Source organism: Mus caroli, unplaced genomic scaffold, assembly GCF_978045245.1.
Source record: "Mus caroli unplaced genomic scaffold, Mus_caroli_1 scaffold_7, whole genome shotgun sequence".
NCBI lineage: Eukaryota > Metazoa > Chordata > Mammalia > Rodentia > Muridae > Mus > Mus caroli.
Window position 1 is genome coordinate 57,070,555 of NW_028227262.1, and position 15,845 is coordinate 57,086,399.

General features: G+C 50.5%; 1 protein-coding gene across 4 annotated transcripts in view; it reads right to left on the reverse strand.

Moving 5' to 3' along the window:
* Slc6a6 (solute carrier family 6 member 6) overlaps positions 1-15,845 on the reverse strand; it is a 75,662-nt gene that overhangs the window by 42,386 nt on the left and 17,431 nt on the right. The window contains exons 1-2 of one of the 4 annotated variants that reach the window (XM_085840285.1): positions 10,877-10,985; positions 4,994-5,110 (exon numbers count right to left, since the gene is read on the reverse strand). The exons of 1 other annotated variant lie outside the window; for it this stretch is intronic. In XM_085840285.1, the coding sequence (XP_085696411.1) occupies positions 4,994-5,012 (19 nt within the window). In that variant the 5' untranslated portion in view covers positions 5,013-5,110; positions 10,877-10,985. Of the gene's footprint in view, positions 1-4,993; positions 5,111-10,876; positions 10,986-15,845 lie in introns of those variants that run through there. 2 more of the 4 variants (XM_085840284.1, XM_021164025.3) reach the window with 2 other exon arrangements.

The window sequence follows — 15,845 nt, forward strand, 5'->3', positions numbered from 1 at the left end:
GGATTGACCTGACTCCAAAAGGTTGTCCTCTAACCTTCACACAGCCAGTGTGATCCGTGCACACACAAACACATACACACTCAATAAATATAATTAAAAAAAAAAAAAAAGACAAGCCACGGGACCAGCTGACAGATTAGGGAACCAAACTCAAGGACGAACAGGGAAGTGAAGGGCCACATGACATGACAGGCTGGACCAGGGGTCATGGGACTGTGTTGTGGGCACAGATAAAACACCAGTGTGCATAGGGGCCTGCTTCTGTCAGCAAGAACATCTCACAGATCAGAAAGGGTTGGTTGTTACAGTCTCTACAGACTAATAAATACATCCAGGTGCAAAGAGCAGGAGGGCTGGGATCCATTAGTAATGTCTGAGTAGGAGGGCTGGGATCTACTAGAATGGTCTGCCAAGGGTATGCTGTTCTGCTCAAGTTCCATTCTTGGCCCTAAGAAGTGTGAATCCAGTGAGCCGAGTTAACAATGCAGCTCTGCCCTTTAAGCAGCGTAAATGCTTCTGTAAAGGGAACATAAGAGCCAGGTAATCTCTGCTTTTAGGAGGAAACATCAGGATCAGGAGTTCAAGGTCATCCTCAGCTACATAGTAAGATTCACGTTAGCCTGGGCTACATGAGACTGGCTAAAAAAATAAATAAATAAATGAGGAGAAATTAATTTTTTAAAGCCTTTGTTTTTTTGTTTAAGTACACACACCTTTAACAGATTTAATCATTTAATTGAATCATAAAATGGCCTTCATCTTTTGGTTATCTATTTGTGCAACGAGGCTAAGTCAAGTGTGACAACTGAACCATCTCCAGGCATCTGGCAGGCAAAGGCAGAAAAGAGGAGCAGGGAAAATGGACACCTCTAGGCTCCCAACACCAAAGGCGCCTCTGGGACTGGGATCCCCCGAGACCATATCCTCTGAGGTGTCTTAAGAGATCTGGAGTGCCAGGTGGTGGTGGGGCATGCCTTTAATCCCAGCACTTGGGAGGCAGAGGCAGTTCGAGGCCAGCCTGGTCTACAGAGTGAGTTCCAGGACAGCCAGGGCTACACAGAAAAACCCTGTCTCGAAAAACCAAAGAGAAAGAGAGAGAGAGCGAGAGAGAGATCTGGACTGCACTGGTTTATTTCCCAACTTCTCTAGCACATTGTCCTCTAAACACATAGAAAAAGGGTATGTGTGTATGTGTGTGTGTGTGTGTGTGTGTGTGTGTGTGTGTGTGTATGTGTGACTCAGTCTGGGTCCCTCGAGGTCCACTTCAATCAGGCCAAGGCCCAGCGCAGTCATCATAACCCCAGTGAAGGCAGGGCGAGGCTTGTCAGGATATATATACTTGGCTCATTGGCTTGAGCCACAAGGGCTTGTCCCCATGAGGTCAACCAGGAAGCTGGCAATTTCACTAGCCAGAAGCAGAGCACAAAACAATGAGCAGCATTGCTCTCATCTGAGTGAAAGTGAACTTGCATTATCTCAACTTTCCATCTCCGGGCGGGGTGCCTGTCTACCTGGGACTCTGCATCCCACTCCTGAGCCAGCTGCAGCCCCACCCTCTGAAGCCTGAGGCTCAGAGCAGGGACACTCTTGCCCCAAATTCTAAGGATTTATACCCAGAATCCAGGACACTGGGGTCCCCCAGGACACCAGAGAACCTCCAGATGGAGCCTGCAAAATTGAATAATACCTTTTACCAGCTTATGGGGCTGAGAAGATCAGCGATATGGGTTCTGTTTACAGCGACGCACACAGCTGGAATCTATATCCAGATGATACATGCTTTCCACCACACTGCCATCAAGCTGAGACCTATCTAGAAGATCTTGGGGGAATAGAGTTCTGAGGGGAGGGGAAAGAATACACAAAGACAGTCATACTAGGATCTGAAGGGGTGATTCGGCAGTGAAGAATACCGGAGATAGATAGATAGATAGATAGATAGATAGATAGATAGATAGATAGATAGATAGATAGATAGACAGACAGATAGATACAGATATCTCCAGGCATAGTAGTATGCCCCTTTAATTTCAGCACTCTGGAGGCAGAGGAGGTGGATCTCTGTGAGTTTGAGGCAAGCAAGGCTGGTCTACATAGCAAGTTCCAGTCCAGACAGAGCTACATAGTGAGACCCTGTCTCAAAAATACAAACAAGGGCCGGGCAGTTGTGGCACACGCCTTTAATCCCAGCACTTGGGAGGCAGAGGCAGGTGGATTTCTGAGTTCGAGGCCAGCCTGGTCTACAGAGTGAGTTCCAGGACAGCCAGGGCTACACAGAGAAACCCTGTCTCGAAAAGCCAAAAACAAAAACAAACAAACAAAAAACCAAAAACAAATAACTTGGACTTAAAAGACAACTAAACTAGCAACTAAACTGGCAACTAAACAGGTGGCCGGAGGCTTCCAGAACCTGTGGGCGCAGGACCTCCAGGCTAGGTTTAAACTTAGGTTTTTTATCCTGAGTGCCCCACCATTCCACTAAGGGGTGAAAACCCTTTCATCTACAAGCCCTAGCTATCCCTGAGTCCCTGGCTAGCCCTCCTTCCAGCTCAGAAAGAAGTGAGTCTGAAGGGCCTACTTGGGGTGTTATGTGACCTTCTGGTCATTTTACCCCAACACCCTGGAGCTACACTCTGCCCCACTGAGCAGAGATACTCTGGGGATGGGTGTCTGGCAGCTGCTTTGTGTGCAAAGGACCAATGGGTAGCTGACCTTCCTAAGGCCCACCACTGATGATATAGGGAAGACAGTGTTTGTCAGCACGGGGCTAGCACCAGACTCCAGAGGTGAAGCCAAAGCACAGGGCCACCCTTCTACAAAAACGTGACTCCAGGCCTGGCTCAGAGGAGCAGTTCTCCCGGGTGGCAGGAGGTGGCTGTGTGAAACAAAGCCCCATCTGTCACTTGCCTGTCATCTACTTGTTTGGTCTGGTTATGGGGTCATCCTATTGTTCCCTAGGATCAGAGACAGTGGGAAAGCAAAAATTGTGGGAAGTTCATAGGAAAGACAGGAGGGGCTTCCAAGGTAAGAAGAGGAGGTACATAAAAGATCCCTCCCCTCTGAGCTGGACGCCCAGAGCCGAGGCTGGGGGTTGGGGGAGTAAGGCCTGGCCACCAACTGTTATTCCGCAGACCTCCAGCTTGTAGTAACAAAGCTAGGCAGGAAGGAGAGGGGGAGGGGAGAGAAGAAGGAAAGGAGGGCAAGAAGGAGGGGAGAGGCAGAGGAGGAGGAGAGTGGAAGAAGGAGGGAAGAAAAGAGGGGGGGACTGATGGGGAGGGAGAAGAAGGAAGAAAGGAGACATGACTGCACCCTGGTGTCTCCAGGGTGCTCAGGGCCTGTCTTAGAAGCAGGGCTGGGGTGTGTGCAACTGGAGACTGTGTACACAAAGCTTCAGAGACGCCTCGCCCAGCTCCTGACCTGGCCAGCCACCTGTCGCCTTTAGTGCCTAGGTGGACAAGCTCTAGGCTCCAAAGGGGCAGCTCAGCCCCTCCCCTTTCTCCCCTCCCCCTCAGCTGAGGAGCCAGGGGAGGGTGAGTCAGCAGGGCCCCGGGCTCCTGGCACTGACTCACCCGGGCCACAGGGCTGTCATTCACTTCCAGCAGTGTCACTTCCCCAGCACCAGGGCCACAGGGTCCTGGGGCAGGCGCTGTGGAGGCCGGGACTACTCCTGGAGGCGTCTACCATGTCCACAAACTTCCCCCTTTGCAAGCTACAGAAACCCAAGGCTGCACTGCACCTGTGTATGAAAGGGAAGCAGAGCCTTTTTGTCTTCCTCTCTCTGCAGAAATGCAAGAGAAGTCCCAAGAATTAGCCAAGCCACCTTGTGACCCCTCCACACTGCCAGGCCCCTAATGTTATCATTGGTGCTGTCTGAAGCCCTGGCTTCATGGAGAGCAGGCAGCGTACTCTGCTCTGTGACCTCAGGCGAGTCACTGCCCCTGGGCCTCAGCCTTACCCTCTATGCAGTGGGTACAATGTCTGGGTGATATTTTAAATGCACCCTTCCCTGCAGTGTTCCTCTTTTAATGCTTCTTTCTCCCCCACAGGAAGGACGTCCTTCCTCACTCACACCAAGGCCCAATCAATCAATCAATCAGACTGTGGACCTAAAAGCATGGCATCCTCTACCCAGATCCATCCTCTGTTCTGAACAAAGGAGACACTGTGCCTGCTTCCTCACTGCTCCCCCCAGAAGACCTCCAAAGGGTGCTGTCTCACACCCCACACCTTGGTTCCAGAGGAACCAAGTGATGAGGAACACTAGTCCATCCAAGAGTAATGAACAGAACCCTCACCAGGCTGTGACAGCCAGCCTCTGGGGCAATGGCCTTATGGCCTCTCTCACCACACCACCAGCCTGGGCTCAGCAGTCTATCACTGGCCCCTCCCACTGAGAGTCCTAGCTGCTTCCAGACGCCAATCACAGTAAACACATCAAAGAGTGTTGAGGGGCCTGCAGATGCTCAGGGCAGGCATTCGCTGCAGAGCCACAGGGCAAAGCACAGACAGACAGACAGACACCTAGAATATGCTTGAAAGAGAGGAAGGATGACCTGGAACCTGTTCCCGGCCACAGCACAACTTCCCCAAGAAGATGAACAGTCTTTTTTGTTGTTTTGGAGAGCCCCAAATCTTCGCTTCCATTTCTATCACACAATGCATTCCCTGAGTAGCTCACTCTCTGGATGATTCTGTGGTGAACGTGCTGTGGTCTTTCCCCAAAGGTTTCTCAAGGACCAGGGACTTCCCTTGGAAGCTGCATGGTAGGGCCACAGAAGTGCATTCAGATGCAATCCCACTCTGTGGGGGAGGAAACCAAGACCACAGCCCTACCACACTCTATCACAGACATGGATGGCGGACACGGATGGCCACAGGAGACGTGCTCCAGAGAGGGAGCTGGAGGGAGGTGGGGAAGTGGGGACACTCCTAACACTCCCACCCTGTGGATACAGTAGGCACCAGAGGCAGAGAATAAACTCCTATGGCAAACCTGGGTGCACGGGAGTCATATCTAACTCTGTCAGGCTGACGGACGTTGGTGCAGCGGGTGGCGGTGGTAGCGGCTTCCAGGGCTACAAGATGGTGCCTAACACCAGCTACTGCTTGGCTAGAAGAAAAACTCAGTGTTAAAATCCATGTGGGGAGTATCGGGAGGTTGACACAGTCAGCTGTGTCTTCCCCAGGCACAGGGCATCTCCCAGAGCAACCCCCACATCTGTCTCTCCACCGTGAGCCCAGGTAAGCTCTTGGGATGCCCAACGGAGGCCCAGCACTGCCTCCACATGACCCACCACTTAGGTGAGCATCACAGGATGCAGACACATGGACTGCTGCAAACTCCTTGGAGGTGTGGTCCCCACCAACTCACTTCTAGCAGACTCTGCCTGGCAGCCAGGTCAACCCTGGCTCAAGAACTAGCAATGGGGCCCAGCTTCCTGCAGAGCTCTCTCTGAACCTAAGCATCACCGGCCCTTTCTGTCCGGTCCTGGGTGGGTGGGGACCCCTTTTTGCGACCCAGGACCGCCGCTTTCTCCTGGCACTTCCCCTTTCCAGCCCTGTGCGCTTGGAACACCCATGATAAAGGTATTCTACCTGGACTGGAAGCCTTCTTACGCATCTCAGATCCTGCCACTGACCCTGCCTCATCAAACCTTCTATTCGCTAGGGGCTGCGCTCTGGTTCAGAACTGGGAAAGTTTGGGCAAAGTTTCAAGATCAGTTTGAGAAACCTCAGCTTCTTTTTCTTTTCTTTCTTTTTGTTTTGTTTTGTTTTGACACACGGTCTCATTGTGTAGTCCTAGCAGGCCCAGAACTCATCATATAAACCAGGCTGGCCTTGAACTCAGAGAGCTCCATCTGCTTCTATCACTTCCAGCCAGCCAGCTCTTGGCCTGATAGTCTGTAGAACCCAGAGACAAATCTAGAGTGTGAGTACCTAGACCCATCTGGACCTATTGACTCAAATCTTTAAGGTGGAGCCCGGAAATCTCACCCGTTACATCTGCTTCCCAGGAGTCTTAGAATCAAGAGATGCAGGGAAGGGCAGGGCTGGGACCTGGGAGGCACTGGATAAAATGTCAAACAAAACTGACCAGTGGAAGAGCCGTTGGTTGGCTGATGCAGTGCATTAAGTGCCAGCCTGCATACACTGGGGGCCTAGCAAAGGTAGAGGCCTTTCAGAGGCCTTCAAAGGCTGCTCCTTGCCACACCCACTCCTCCTTTTATTTTACAAAGAGAGAATCAGGCTTAGGGAAAATCAGGCCCTGGTCCCAGGTAACCTGGTAAGCTTCCAATTCTAGACAAGGCCAACACACTTAACTGGGAGGAGTTTAAGAGACAAAGGCGAGGGCTGGTGGGGTGACTTCTGAGGTCTGCCTGTCTGATCCAAACATAAAGTGTCCCTGCCACACCCAACTGCAGTGGGCAGCCTTGGATACAGAAGGTCCGCCTCATCTGGTATCCTGGGAGGGGCACAAATTAGCCAGCTTAGCCCCTTTTTGGTTTTGTTTTGTTGGCTTTTTCAGAGAGACAGGGTTTCTCTGTGTAGCCCTGGCTGTCCTGGAACTCACTTTGCAGGCTAGCCTCTTATAGCACCATGCCACAGGGACAATCTGGGATTTGTGAGAAAGGGGTGAAAACAGAATATTCCCAACCAGAGAAATACCTGCCATGGGATGCCAACAGTAAGGAGGCCTTGAAGGCCTCAGTCTCCACTGCTGAGGCCAGACTGTCTCTCACTGGAGCGAGGTTTGAATCAGCTGACTGGGGAACCCCACAACTTGGAGCTATAATGCCTCGCTGTTCCTCACACACACACACACAGGCAAAACACATGGAGAGAGAGAGAGAGAGAGAACTCACAATGCAGTCTCTAGAGAACAGCCCTGTTTAATAGCACTGTTGGGGTTAGGTGAGCCCTGGCACTGCAGGGTCTTCAGAGCCCCAGCTGACAAGACAATGACAAAAGTGACTGACATTCTCCCTAAACCTCTGGCAGTCAGGACTTGGGCATAGCCCTGCTGAGTGTCCATTTAGATCCCAAGAACCACTGGGACTCAAACATGGAATGTCACCCCACCTCCTCTACTGCCCCTCCCTGGCCCCTCCCTCCTCTCCTACATCAGTCATTCTCAAGGAGCTGCCCTTTGTGTGTATGGGGGGGTGGGGGGTGCTGAGGACAGTAGTGATCACTGCTTCTGACTCTTGTCTTCCAGAGGACTTTTGCCCCATGGCTGTGTAGGCTGATGGCCAGTGTCCATCGGGGACAAAGCCTTCACCAGCTGGTACTGGGGGGTGGGGGTGGGGGGTGGCAGAATCCCCTGCCTTCTAGCATCACAGTCCTTTTCCCCCCCTGCTGTGCTGGGGATGGTAGCCCAGGGCTTCAAATGCTAGGTACTTGGCCACTGAGATGCACCCCAGCCCATTCGTAATGTTTTGCTATTAAAATGTTTTCTTTTTTACATCATGGTGAAAAATAACTTTGCCATTTTTTTAAAAAAAAATAGCCGAGCGTGGTGGTGCACGCCTTTAATCCCAGCACTCGGGAGGCAGAGGCAGGCAGATTTCTGAGTTCGAGGCCAGCCTGGTCTACAAAGTGAGTTCCAGGATAGCCAGGGCTATAAAGAGAAACCCTGTCTCGAAAAACCAAAAAAAAAAAAAAATCTCCATGGGCTGAAGAGTTTAGAGCCTGATAGTTTAGAGCTTATAGAGTTTATAGTCTGATAGTTTAGATCACTTTCTGTTCTAGAGTGTGGTGGCTCCCAACCATCTGGAACTCCAGGTCCAGGGGAACCAGTGCCCTCTTCTGGCCTCTATAGGCACTGCATCCATGTGGTGCACATACTATATACATATGTGTGTGTGTGTGTATGCACACATTCAATAAACCGTAAAAAATAATCTCCATCAGGGGCTTAACTAGTAGCAGAGCTTTGCCTAGTATGTGCATAGCCTCTGGTTCCAGCTGTCCTCAGCACAACACTGAGAGAGACAGAGACAGACAGGGAGACAGAGAGTGGGCAAAGGAGAGATGGAAAGAGAGGGGAGGGAGAGGGAGAGACAAAGAGAGGGAGTAGAGGGGGAGAGAGGGGGAAGAGGGAGAAAGGGGAAAGAGAGAGAGAGAGGAGAGAGTGCGCACACAAGAGAAATATGATGTCTCTTAGTGGAGCTAAAGCCAGAAAGGGAGACCTCCTCCAACCTCTAATCACCATGGCGGCCCTGACAATTCACAGAGGGATATACTCCCAGGCACCTGATATATTTCTGGCCCTCCTCCATCTTCAATGCTACCTCCTCAGGGAAGCCCTCCCTGCCCAGCCTACACCCATCTCCCAGCGATGAGGCTCTGGTTCCCCAGCTGTAATCCTGAACCTTCTCGGGTAGCCTCAGATTGCTTTCTGTACCAGGCGGGGGCTGGGTCTGCCCCAGGTGCACTGAGAAAGACCTGGGTTTGCCGTAGTCATAGCAACCCTTTGTTCCTCTAATTCCAACTGTTTTCCTATGGTTGAAATAATAACTGCAGCTGACATGTGGCCACACAGCTCTGGGTGCTTTATATAATTCCACCTAATAGCAGTTGTTTTTAATCAGGCTAAATATTTCCCTTCTTCCCTTAAATCCTTCTCCAGTGATTGCCGCCGCTCACTTATCTCCTAATTAGTCCAAAGGTAATGAGACGTCAGAGCATCTTAGCCTGCAGGAACAAAAGCACTCTGGAAATGTCATATGCACACCAAGAGACACCCACCTGCTCAGCCAATACATGCCAGGATGCCCAGCTGTCTTTCGCTACCCAACCCTCACCAGCTAGCGAGATGAGAGCCATTGCCCCACTTTGTAGATGCCCAACCAAGGCTCAAGAGGTTAAGCCGCTTGACCAAGGTTTACACAAGCAGAAGAAACACACTCTGGAGTCTTGGATCCCTAACTGCTGAGCTCAGGACTGTTTCCAGGTTATCACCTTTAACACCACAAAGTCCTAACCCCTTCAACTTGGCACGGGAGGGTACTGACAGTGGCAAAAGGTAGAGGGAACACTCTCCAAAATAAACCCTCCCCCACCAAATTAAGAGCCCTCATCTCCAATCTAACCCAAACCATAATTGCCTTCACAGGCCGGATGCAGCCACGTGGCGGGGCAGCTATGTGGCAGATGGCAGTGACAGCAGCAACAGACATGCCACAAGGGCCTTGCTAAGTGTTTTTCAGGTGAGCGTCAGGGAGACCAGCTGTAATTGCTAAATGCCAACCCCTCCAGCTAAGAGAAAGGGCTTTTTTTTTCCACCCATTAAGTTCAACCAGGAGGCCAAAGTCCAGGGAACGGATACTCTCCAGTGACTATCATTGGTGGAGACAGCCAACTCCAGGGTCTATCCCAGTGCAAGCCATTTCTACAGGCTGACAGCTCCTCCCCACCCACTGCCTGCCCCAGCAGCGCTCCCGCCCCTCACCTTTCCTGAGCTGTCACTCTCAAGGGCTCATCACTCAGACTCCAGTGTCCCACCCTCTGAAACCCAAAGCTTAATCAGCTTAGTTATCATGTATACAGCCTGGGCCACCCAAAAAAAGGTCTCCTTTTCCTCCGTGGGGCAAGGATACCTGTGATTCAGGCCACCGCTATAAATAGCCCCTAACTCCATCCTTTTTAATTGACTCTTCTATTTATTTGGTCAAGGAGTTCCTTCTGACCTCCCCCCACCCCCACCCCGTGGCCGAGTTCTACATTAATACTGGTGTCATGTGACTGGTGACTGGAAAGGAGGGTCCCTCCCCTGGCTTCTGCAGTCTTATTCTCTTAAATCCATAGCGGAAGACACCTCCTTCTGAGAATCTGGTCCCTAAATCTACTGGCCTCCTCTGCTGCTTCACCTAGATTTTGATTGGAATTTTAATGGGTCACTGCTGACCTCAGGACCCTGGCTTCTCCCAGAGGGCCTCAGTAGCACCATCTACTAAATGGACCATCTCAAATTACACAAGGTAAGGCTGGAGGAAGGGCTGCAGCACAGGATCAGATTTGCTCCAGGAGACGTAACACACCCTCTGCCCCACCCCACCCCCACCCCCGGAAGATCAACCAGCTTTTATTTCATGAGCTTTTCAAACAAACACTGACCCTGACCAGGCCCCTCTCAACTCCACCAAAGGAAGAAACAAAGCCAGAGCTGGTGGTGTGTCCCTCGGGGATAACACCAGATCTTCTGGTTCTCCATAACGTGTAAAACAGGAGCTCTAGCAAATTGGTTCTCTATGGCCAACCCCCAAGCCCTGTGGAATGTCTGACTAGGTGAGACTTAGCATTTCTCCCAGAACCTCCAGCCACTGTGTTGGGGTGAGAGACCAGCTGTGCCCTTTCCCTCACAGATGCCCATCGCCCAAACCTTATAGCCCCTACTTGGAGCTACAGAATATGGCCACTGGTTGGTCCCCAGGGGTCTGGTTCCCCTAAGTGGATCAAGATCAACGCCCAGACATAACATGCGGCTCTGAGGTCTCCAGGTGAGAGTCTCTTCTCCACTCCCCTTCCCCGCCCCCTCGGAGAAGAAAGGCCAGGCTAAGACTTGGCTTCCTGAAAGTCGATCATCACTTTCACTCTCGGCCACGCCAAGCGTTTAGACACACTGCTTCCTCTCTGGGTAATGCTCTTCCGGGTTTTTGCCCACCTGTTGCTTAAGACCTCCAGAAATGATGTGAGTGTCCAGAGCATCCCTACAGGGATGAGGCTCAGTGCTGGAGTGTTTGCCTGGCTGTGGGCAAGCCCTGGTTTCCATTCCTAGCACATGTGCACAGGCACACTTAGCAAGATAGCTTCAGACTCCCATGGCCCTGGGAATCTCCAGGCTGGAGGGTGGGTGGGGGGGTTGTCTGTCACTCACCTCTGAATCCCTGGGACACAGGAGGGACTGAAACACTGAGAAGGTGACTACATTTGTTTCTTGAGACAGTCTCGTGTAGCTGAGGCTGGCTTCCATTTCACTGTGAAGCTGAGGGTAGCTGTAAGCTCTGCACCACCTCCCAGGAGCTGGGAGAGCAAACAAACACGCCCACAGCAGCAAAAGTCCACAGCTTTTGATGGCTGATGACCAGACTTTCGATTCTCACTTTTCATATGCTTCAGAGAGTTTCCCCCAAACTTCCCCTACTACCAAGCACTCTTGCCAGCCCTGGTCTTTCCCGGGGATGGCAAAGCTAGAAACATAAAAGGGTAAACTTTCTCAAAGCCTGGAAAGGACAAAGGCTAAGGGAAAGTCAAGATCCTGCCCCAAGCAGATCAGGTCAGAAGCTGAGGTGACATCTCTCCTTGTCCACAGGACCCAGGCATCAGTCAGCCTGGAAAAGGCCACTCTCTAAGAGCTGCGTGTGGTGGCTCATAACTATAATACCAGCAGTCAGGAAGATGAGGCAGGAGGATCACTGTAAGTTCCCAAGTCAACCAAAGCAACACAGTGGGACCCTATTTCAAAAGCCAAGAAAGAAGGCCACACTGGTTCTGACTCTTTTAGGATGACAAATGTCCCTGAATGTCTGGTTTATTACATGCGGCAACCTCCCTGCTACCCCCAGCTATGTCCTGTGACCATGATTTGACAGATGCATTAATAAGAGGCACATGCTTTTAAAGTTACCAAACTCAGCTGGGCAGTGATGGTGCACGCCTTTAATCCCAACACTTAGGAGTCAGAGGCAGGTGGATTTCTGAGTTCGAGGCCAACCTGGTCTACAGAGTGAGTTCCAGGACAGCCAGGGCTATTCAGAGAAACCCTGTCTTGAAAAACCAAACAGCAACAACAACAACAACAACAAACTACCAAAATCAGGGGCTGAATTAAAACCACTTGCCATTCTTGCAAAGGACTCACATTCTTGCAAAGGACTCACGGAGTGGCTTACAGAGTGATACATGTGAATTCTCACGGAGTCAGTGCCCTGTATTTTACCTGGCAACCCTATCCAGTGTCCCAAAGGATCCCTGTGTCATCCACACCTCAGCACAAAACACAAAGCATAGTATAATATGAGAGTTTGAATACTCAGGCTGCCTGGTGTGAAAATCAAGGTGTCTACCCATCCTCCTTCCCCAGGTCCCTCCTTCTCTTCTTTCCATCCCCATGAAGCCTCTTTCCTGCTGGCTATGGAGACCTTTTGAAGTCCTCTGGGCTTTCCCTCTTCAGGTGTCCATTACACAAATGATATGCATTCCACCTTCTGCTAGCCTGCTTCCCTGACAGACATTACTAATCAATTGTGGCATTCTTCCCACAAGACAAGAGAAAGCTCTGTAAGAGGAATGATCAAGGGCCCCAGATAAAAACTGGTATTAGAAAACAGCAAGAACAAAAAGAGGGATGAAGGGCGAGGGTGCAGGGATGGTTGAGAGTTGAGGGATAACCCTCGAGGCAAAGATTCAGCCTGGGAAACAATGGACAGAGGAATGCCAGCCAAAACAAGAGTGGGATTGGGAGCTGTGACCCCACATAGGTGTCCCACAAAGCCAAGCTGGGGTTGAGCAGAGACTGGGACCTAGGCAGGATCAGTGTTTCCTTGTGTTCCACAGATGTCACAGGACACGTGTACAGTCCGGAGCACTTGGCACAAAGAGGGGAGGAGCCTTGTACCAGTGCATGCAGCCCCTAAGTAAAGGTGGGGCTTTTGTCTGGTCATTGTGACCCCAAAAGCCTATCTGGAAACATGTGACCCACCTCCTCTGTTTTCATGGGGAAAAGAAGCCCAGAGAGGTAGAGCAGCTGCCTAAGGCCCCTCTGCAAATTGGTGGAAAACTGGTAAAGACGCCATAGAGGATCTCCTGCAGGGGTGTCTGAAGCCAGCTCCCTCTGCAGACCAGGCTGATAATAAATAGGTGAACAAGTAGAAATACCATCCACAAACTTCTCTCAAGAGTGGAGAGCATCTCTGATCTCCAAGAGATTGTTTGTTCCTGAAGAGACCTTGTTCTTGACAGAATTCCTGTTTGAGCCCTGCTGGAATCAAGCACCAAGACTAAGAAGCTTTACCTGGGGCACCGTCATAGAGGCCCAAGCTTTCTGGCCACAAATATGGCCAGGATAGATGACCTGCCGGCCAGCCCTGGCATTTGTGAGGAAGCCCATGTCCCAGCATGGAAAACAAGAGCCAGAGATCATCACTGCCTTCTGGGGCCTCAGTTTTCTCACCAGTGGTATGGGGCAGTAAGAGCTATCTTAGATGACTATGGGAGTGACAAATGCAGAAAGCATTGTGAAATCTAGAGCTCTGCCTGTGTGTCCTGGCTTACCCGAAACAGTAGAACCCAATCATACCAGCAGCAGGAAGGTGTAGCAATGACAGCTACTGTTTATTGAGCAAACTATATGCCTGTCACTATACCAAAAACTTTTGGTTTTTCTTTCCTGACCCTCCCAGAAGGCTGCAATGCATGACTTCATGCACATTTTGACAATGGCCATATGTGGTAAGACTGGATTAGGGGTCACTAGAGGGTAGAGTTTGGTTTTAATTTCCCAGTGTTGATGGGTTTTTGGTTTCATTTTTCTGGGATTTTCTAGTCTTCTCCCAATGAGAAGGGCTGGGTAAGGACAGGTCTAGGTGTGATGTTTTAATTTTTTTCTCTGAGGCCCCAAAGGCAGAAGTGTCCCTAGAGCAGGGCTGCCACTTCTTCCTAGTACCCCAAAGCTGTCACAGATGTCAAAGAGTATGTTCTCTAGAGAACCAGAGATTCAACACTGGGAGTCTGTACATCTTTAAAATGGGTAGCCCAGTGTAGCAGTGCATCTAAGTAGCAGAATCTGAGGCGAGCACGCACCCTGGGTCCCATCCCCATGTGGGGAAGGGGAAGACTTGTACATTGCATCAAGGTGTAAGATATGGCCATGTGCAGGTATGGTCAGGGCATCAGACAGAAAGCCCAGAGCTGGCTCCTGGGGTGGGGGTGGGGGTGGGGGGCACTATCACCCCTACTGAGCCCTGAAGGCAGAGTGTCTACAGTGGGGCTCAGGTAAGTCTCAGAGTGGATCACGTGCCCAGCCTGCTGACGCCCCGTTCCATTCCTAGCACCCAGCCCCCTCCCAAGAGTGACAATCAATTAATTACACATTTTATATATAGTTTATTGCAATAAAAAAAATAGAAGCAGGGCATTGTTCACTGTGGAGTGTTTTATTGGCGAGCGTAACTAAAAACAAGTTCTCACTTGGGGATTAAATAAATGCTTTCCTCAAGAGCCCTGGAACTCTCTATGTAGCCCAGACCAGCTTCCACTTTATAGTTATCCTCCTGCCTCAGGCTCCAAAGTCTGGGATCATAGACATGTGTCACCACGCCGGGATCACTTTTTTTGTTTGTTATTTTTTTGTTTGTTTAAATTCAAAGAGGACAGTTTTGTTAGAGATTAAAGAAAATTCCCCAAGGCAGGCAAGCTATAAATCATAAATCTGAGTGAGTGACTGCTTCCAAGATGGGAATAGAGACTGGGGGTCTGGGAGCCAGAGGGGTAGGGTGGGGAGGTGGAGGCAGTCTGTTTAAGATAAGCTGGAATGGAAGTCCAGCACCAACAAGGAGCCACGTGGCAGGGAGGAGGCTTTAGAGAAAGACAGAGGAAGCCCCCAGAACACTTAGGGTCTAGCCAAGGAAAAAGGCAGGAAATGTACCTCCTGGGGCTCCCCCTCCCTCCCTACTGCCTGGAGTATTCTTTAAAAAAATGTTTTTCCAGCTTCCACACGTTAGCTAGTTAATGGTGGTCCCAGCACCTCAGGAGGCTGAGGCAGAGGAAGGGCTAGAGCAAGTGAGTTTCAGTCCAGCCCAGACAACACAGCAAGATTCCAGATCTTTTATCTTTTGGTTTGGCTTGGTGTTGGTTTTTCTAGATAGGGTTTCTCTGGTCTCTATAGACCAGGCTGGCCTCAAACTCAGAGAGATCTGCCTGCCTCTGCCACCATGGCCTGCCTTCAGATATTTTTTTTTTTTTTTAAACAACAACAACAAAAAAAAAACCCTAAATAACCAAACAACGCAGGGTCTTATTCTGCAGCCCTAACTGGCCTTAAATTCCTAAGCTAGGGCTGGTGAGATGGCTTAGTGGGTAAGAGCACCCGACTGCTCTTCCGAAGGTCAGGAGTTCAAATCCCAGCAACCACATGGTGGCTCACAACCATCCTTAAGGAGATCTGGCTCTCTCTTCTGGAGTGTCTGAGGACAGCTACAGTGTACTTACATATAATAAATTCCTAAGCTAAATAGAGCCTGGGCTAGAAAGACCTCCATGCCTCAGCCTCCCTGTGGTAGGATGACAGACATGTTCCACCAGGATCAGCTTACGGACACATGTGTGAATGCACACACCACTCCATTATACTGTGGTCACCTCTGTGTGGTGGGAAAAGAAAAGGGTGCCGTTTTCCCTTATCTCTGTGTTGAAAACATGACTTTTATAGTCAGAGTAAACATGATAAATAAGCATTTTCTCACTGTGGAGGCCTCCAGGGAGCAGGACATTGGTATCCACAGGCAAGCAGGAGTACCTAGCACCCTAAAGGACAAGCACCCCAGAGAACAACACCCTGGGACGTAGACTTGCCTCTTCAATCGAGGGGATGAAGCCTCTCTAGGGACTCCTTCGATGAGTCTCGGTTTTGTGCTTGCCACTCACTCTGTTAGTTGTCCTGAGCCCATAAAACTCCCCTGGGCTCATTACGTGTCCATGTCACCTGTTCTGCCAACCCCTGTCCTGCAGTGTACTGCAGCCCTCTTGGCTGGATATAACTACTCCATTATAGAGGTGAGATCTGAGGCTCAGAGATGTTTAGTGACTCCCTTCAGGGTCACACATCCTACATAGGCTGGGGCTGGGCT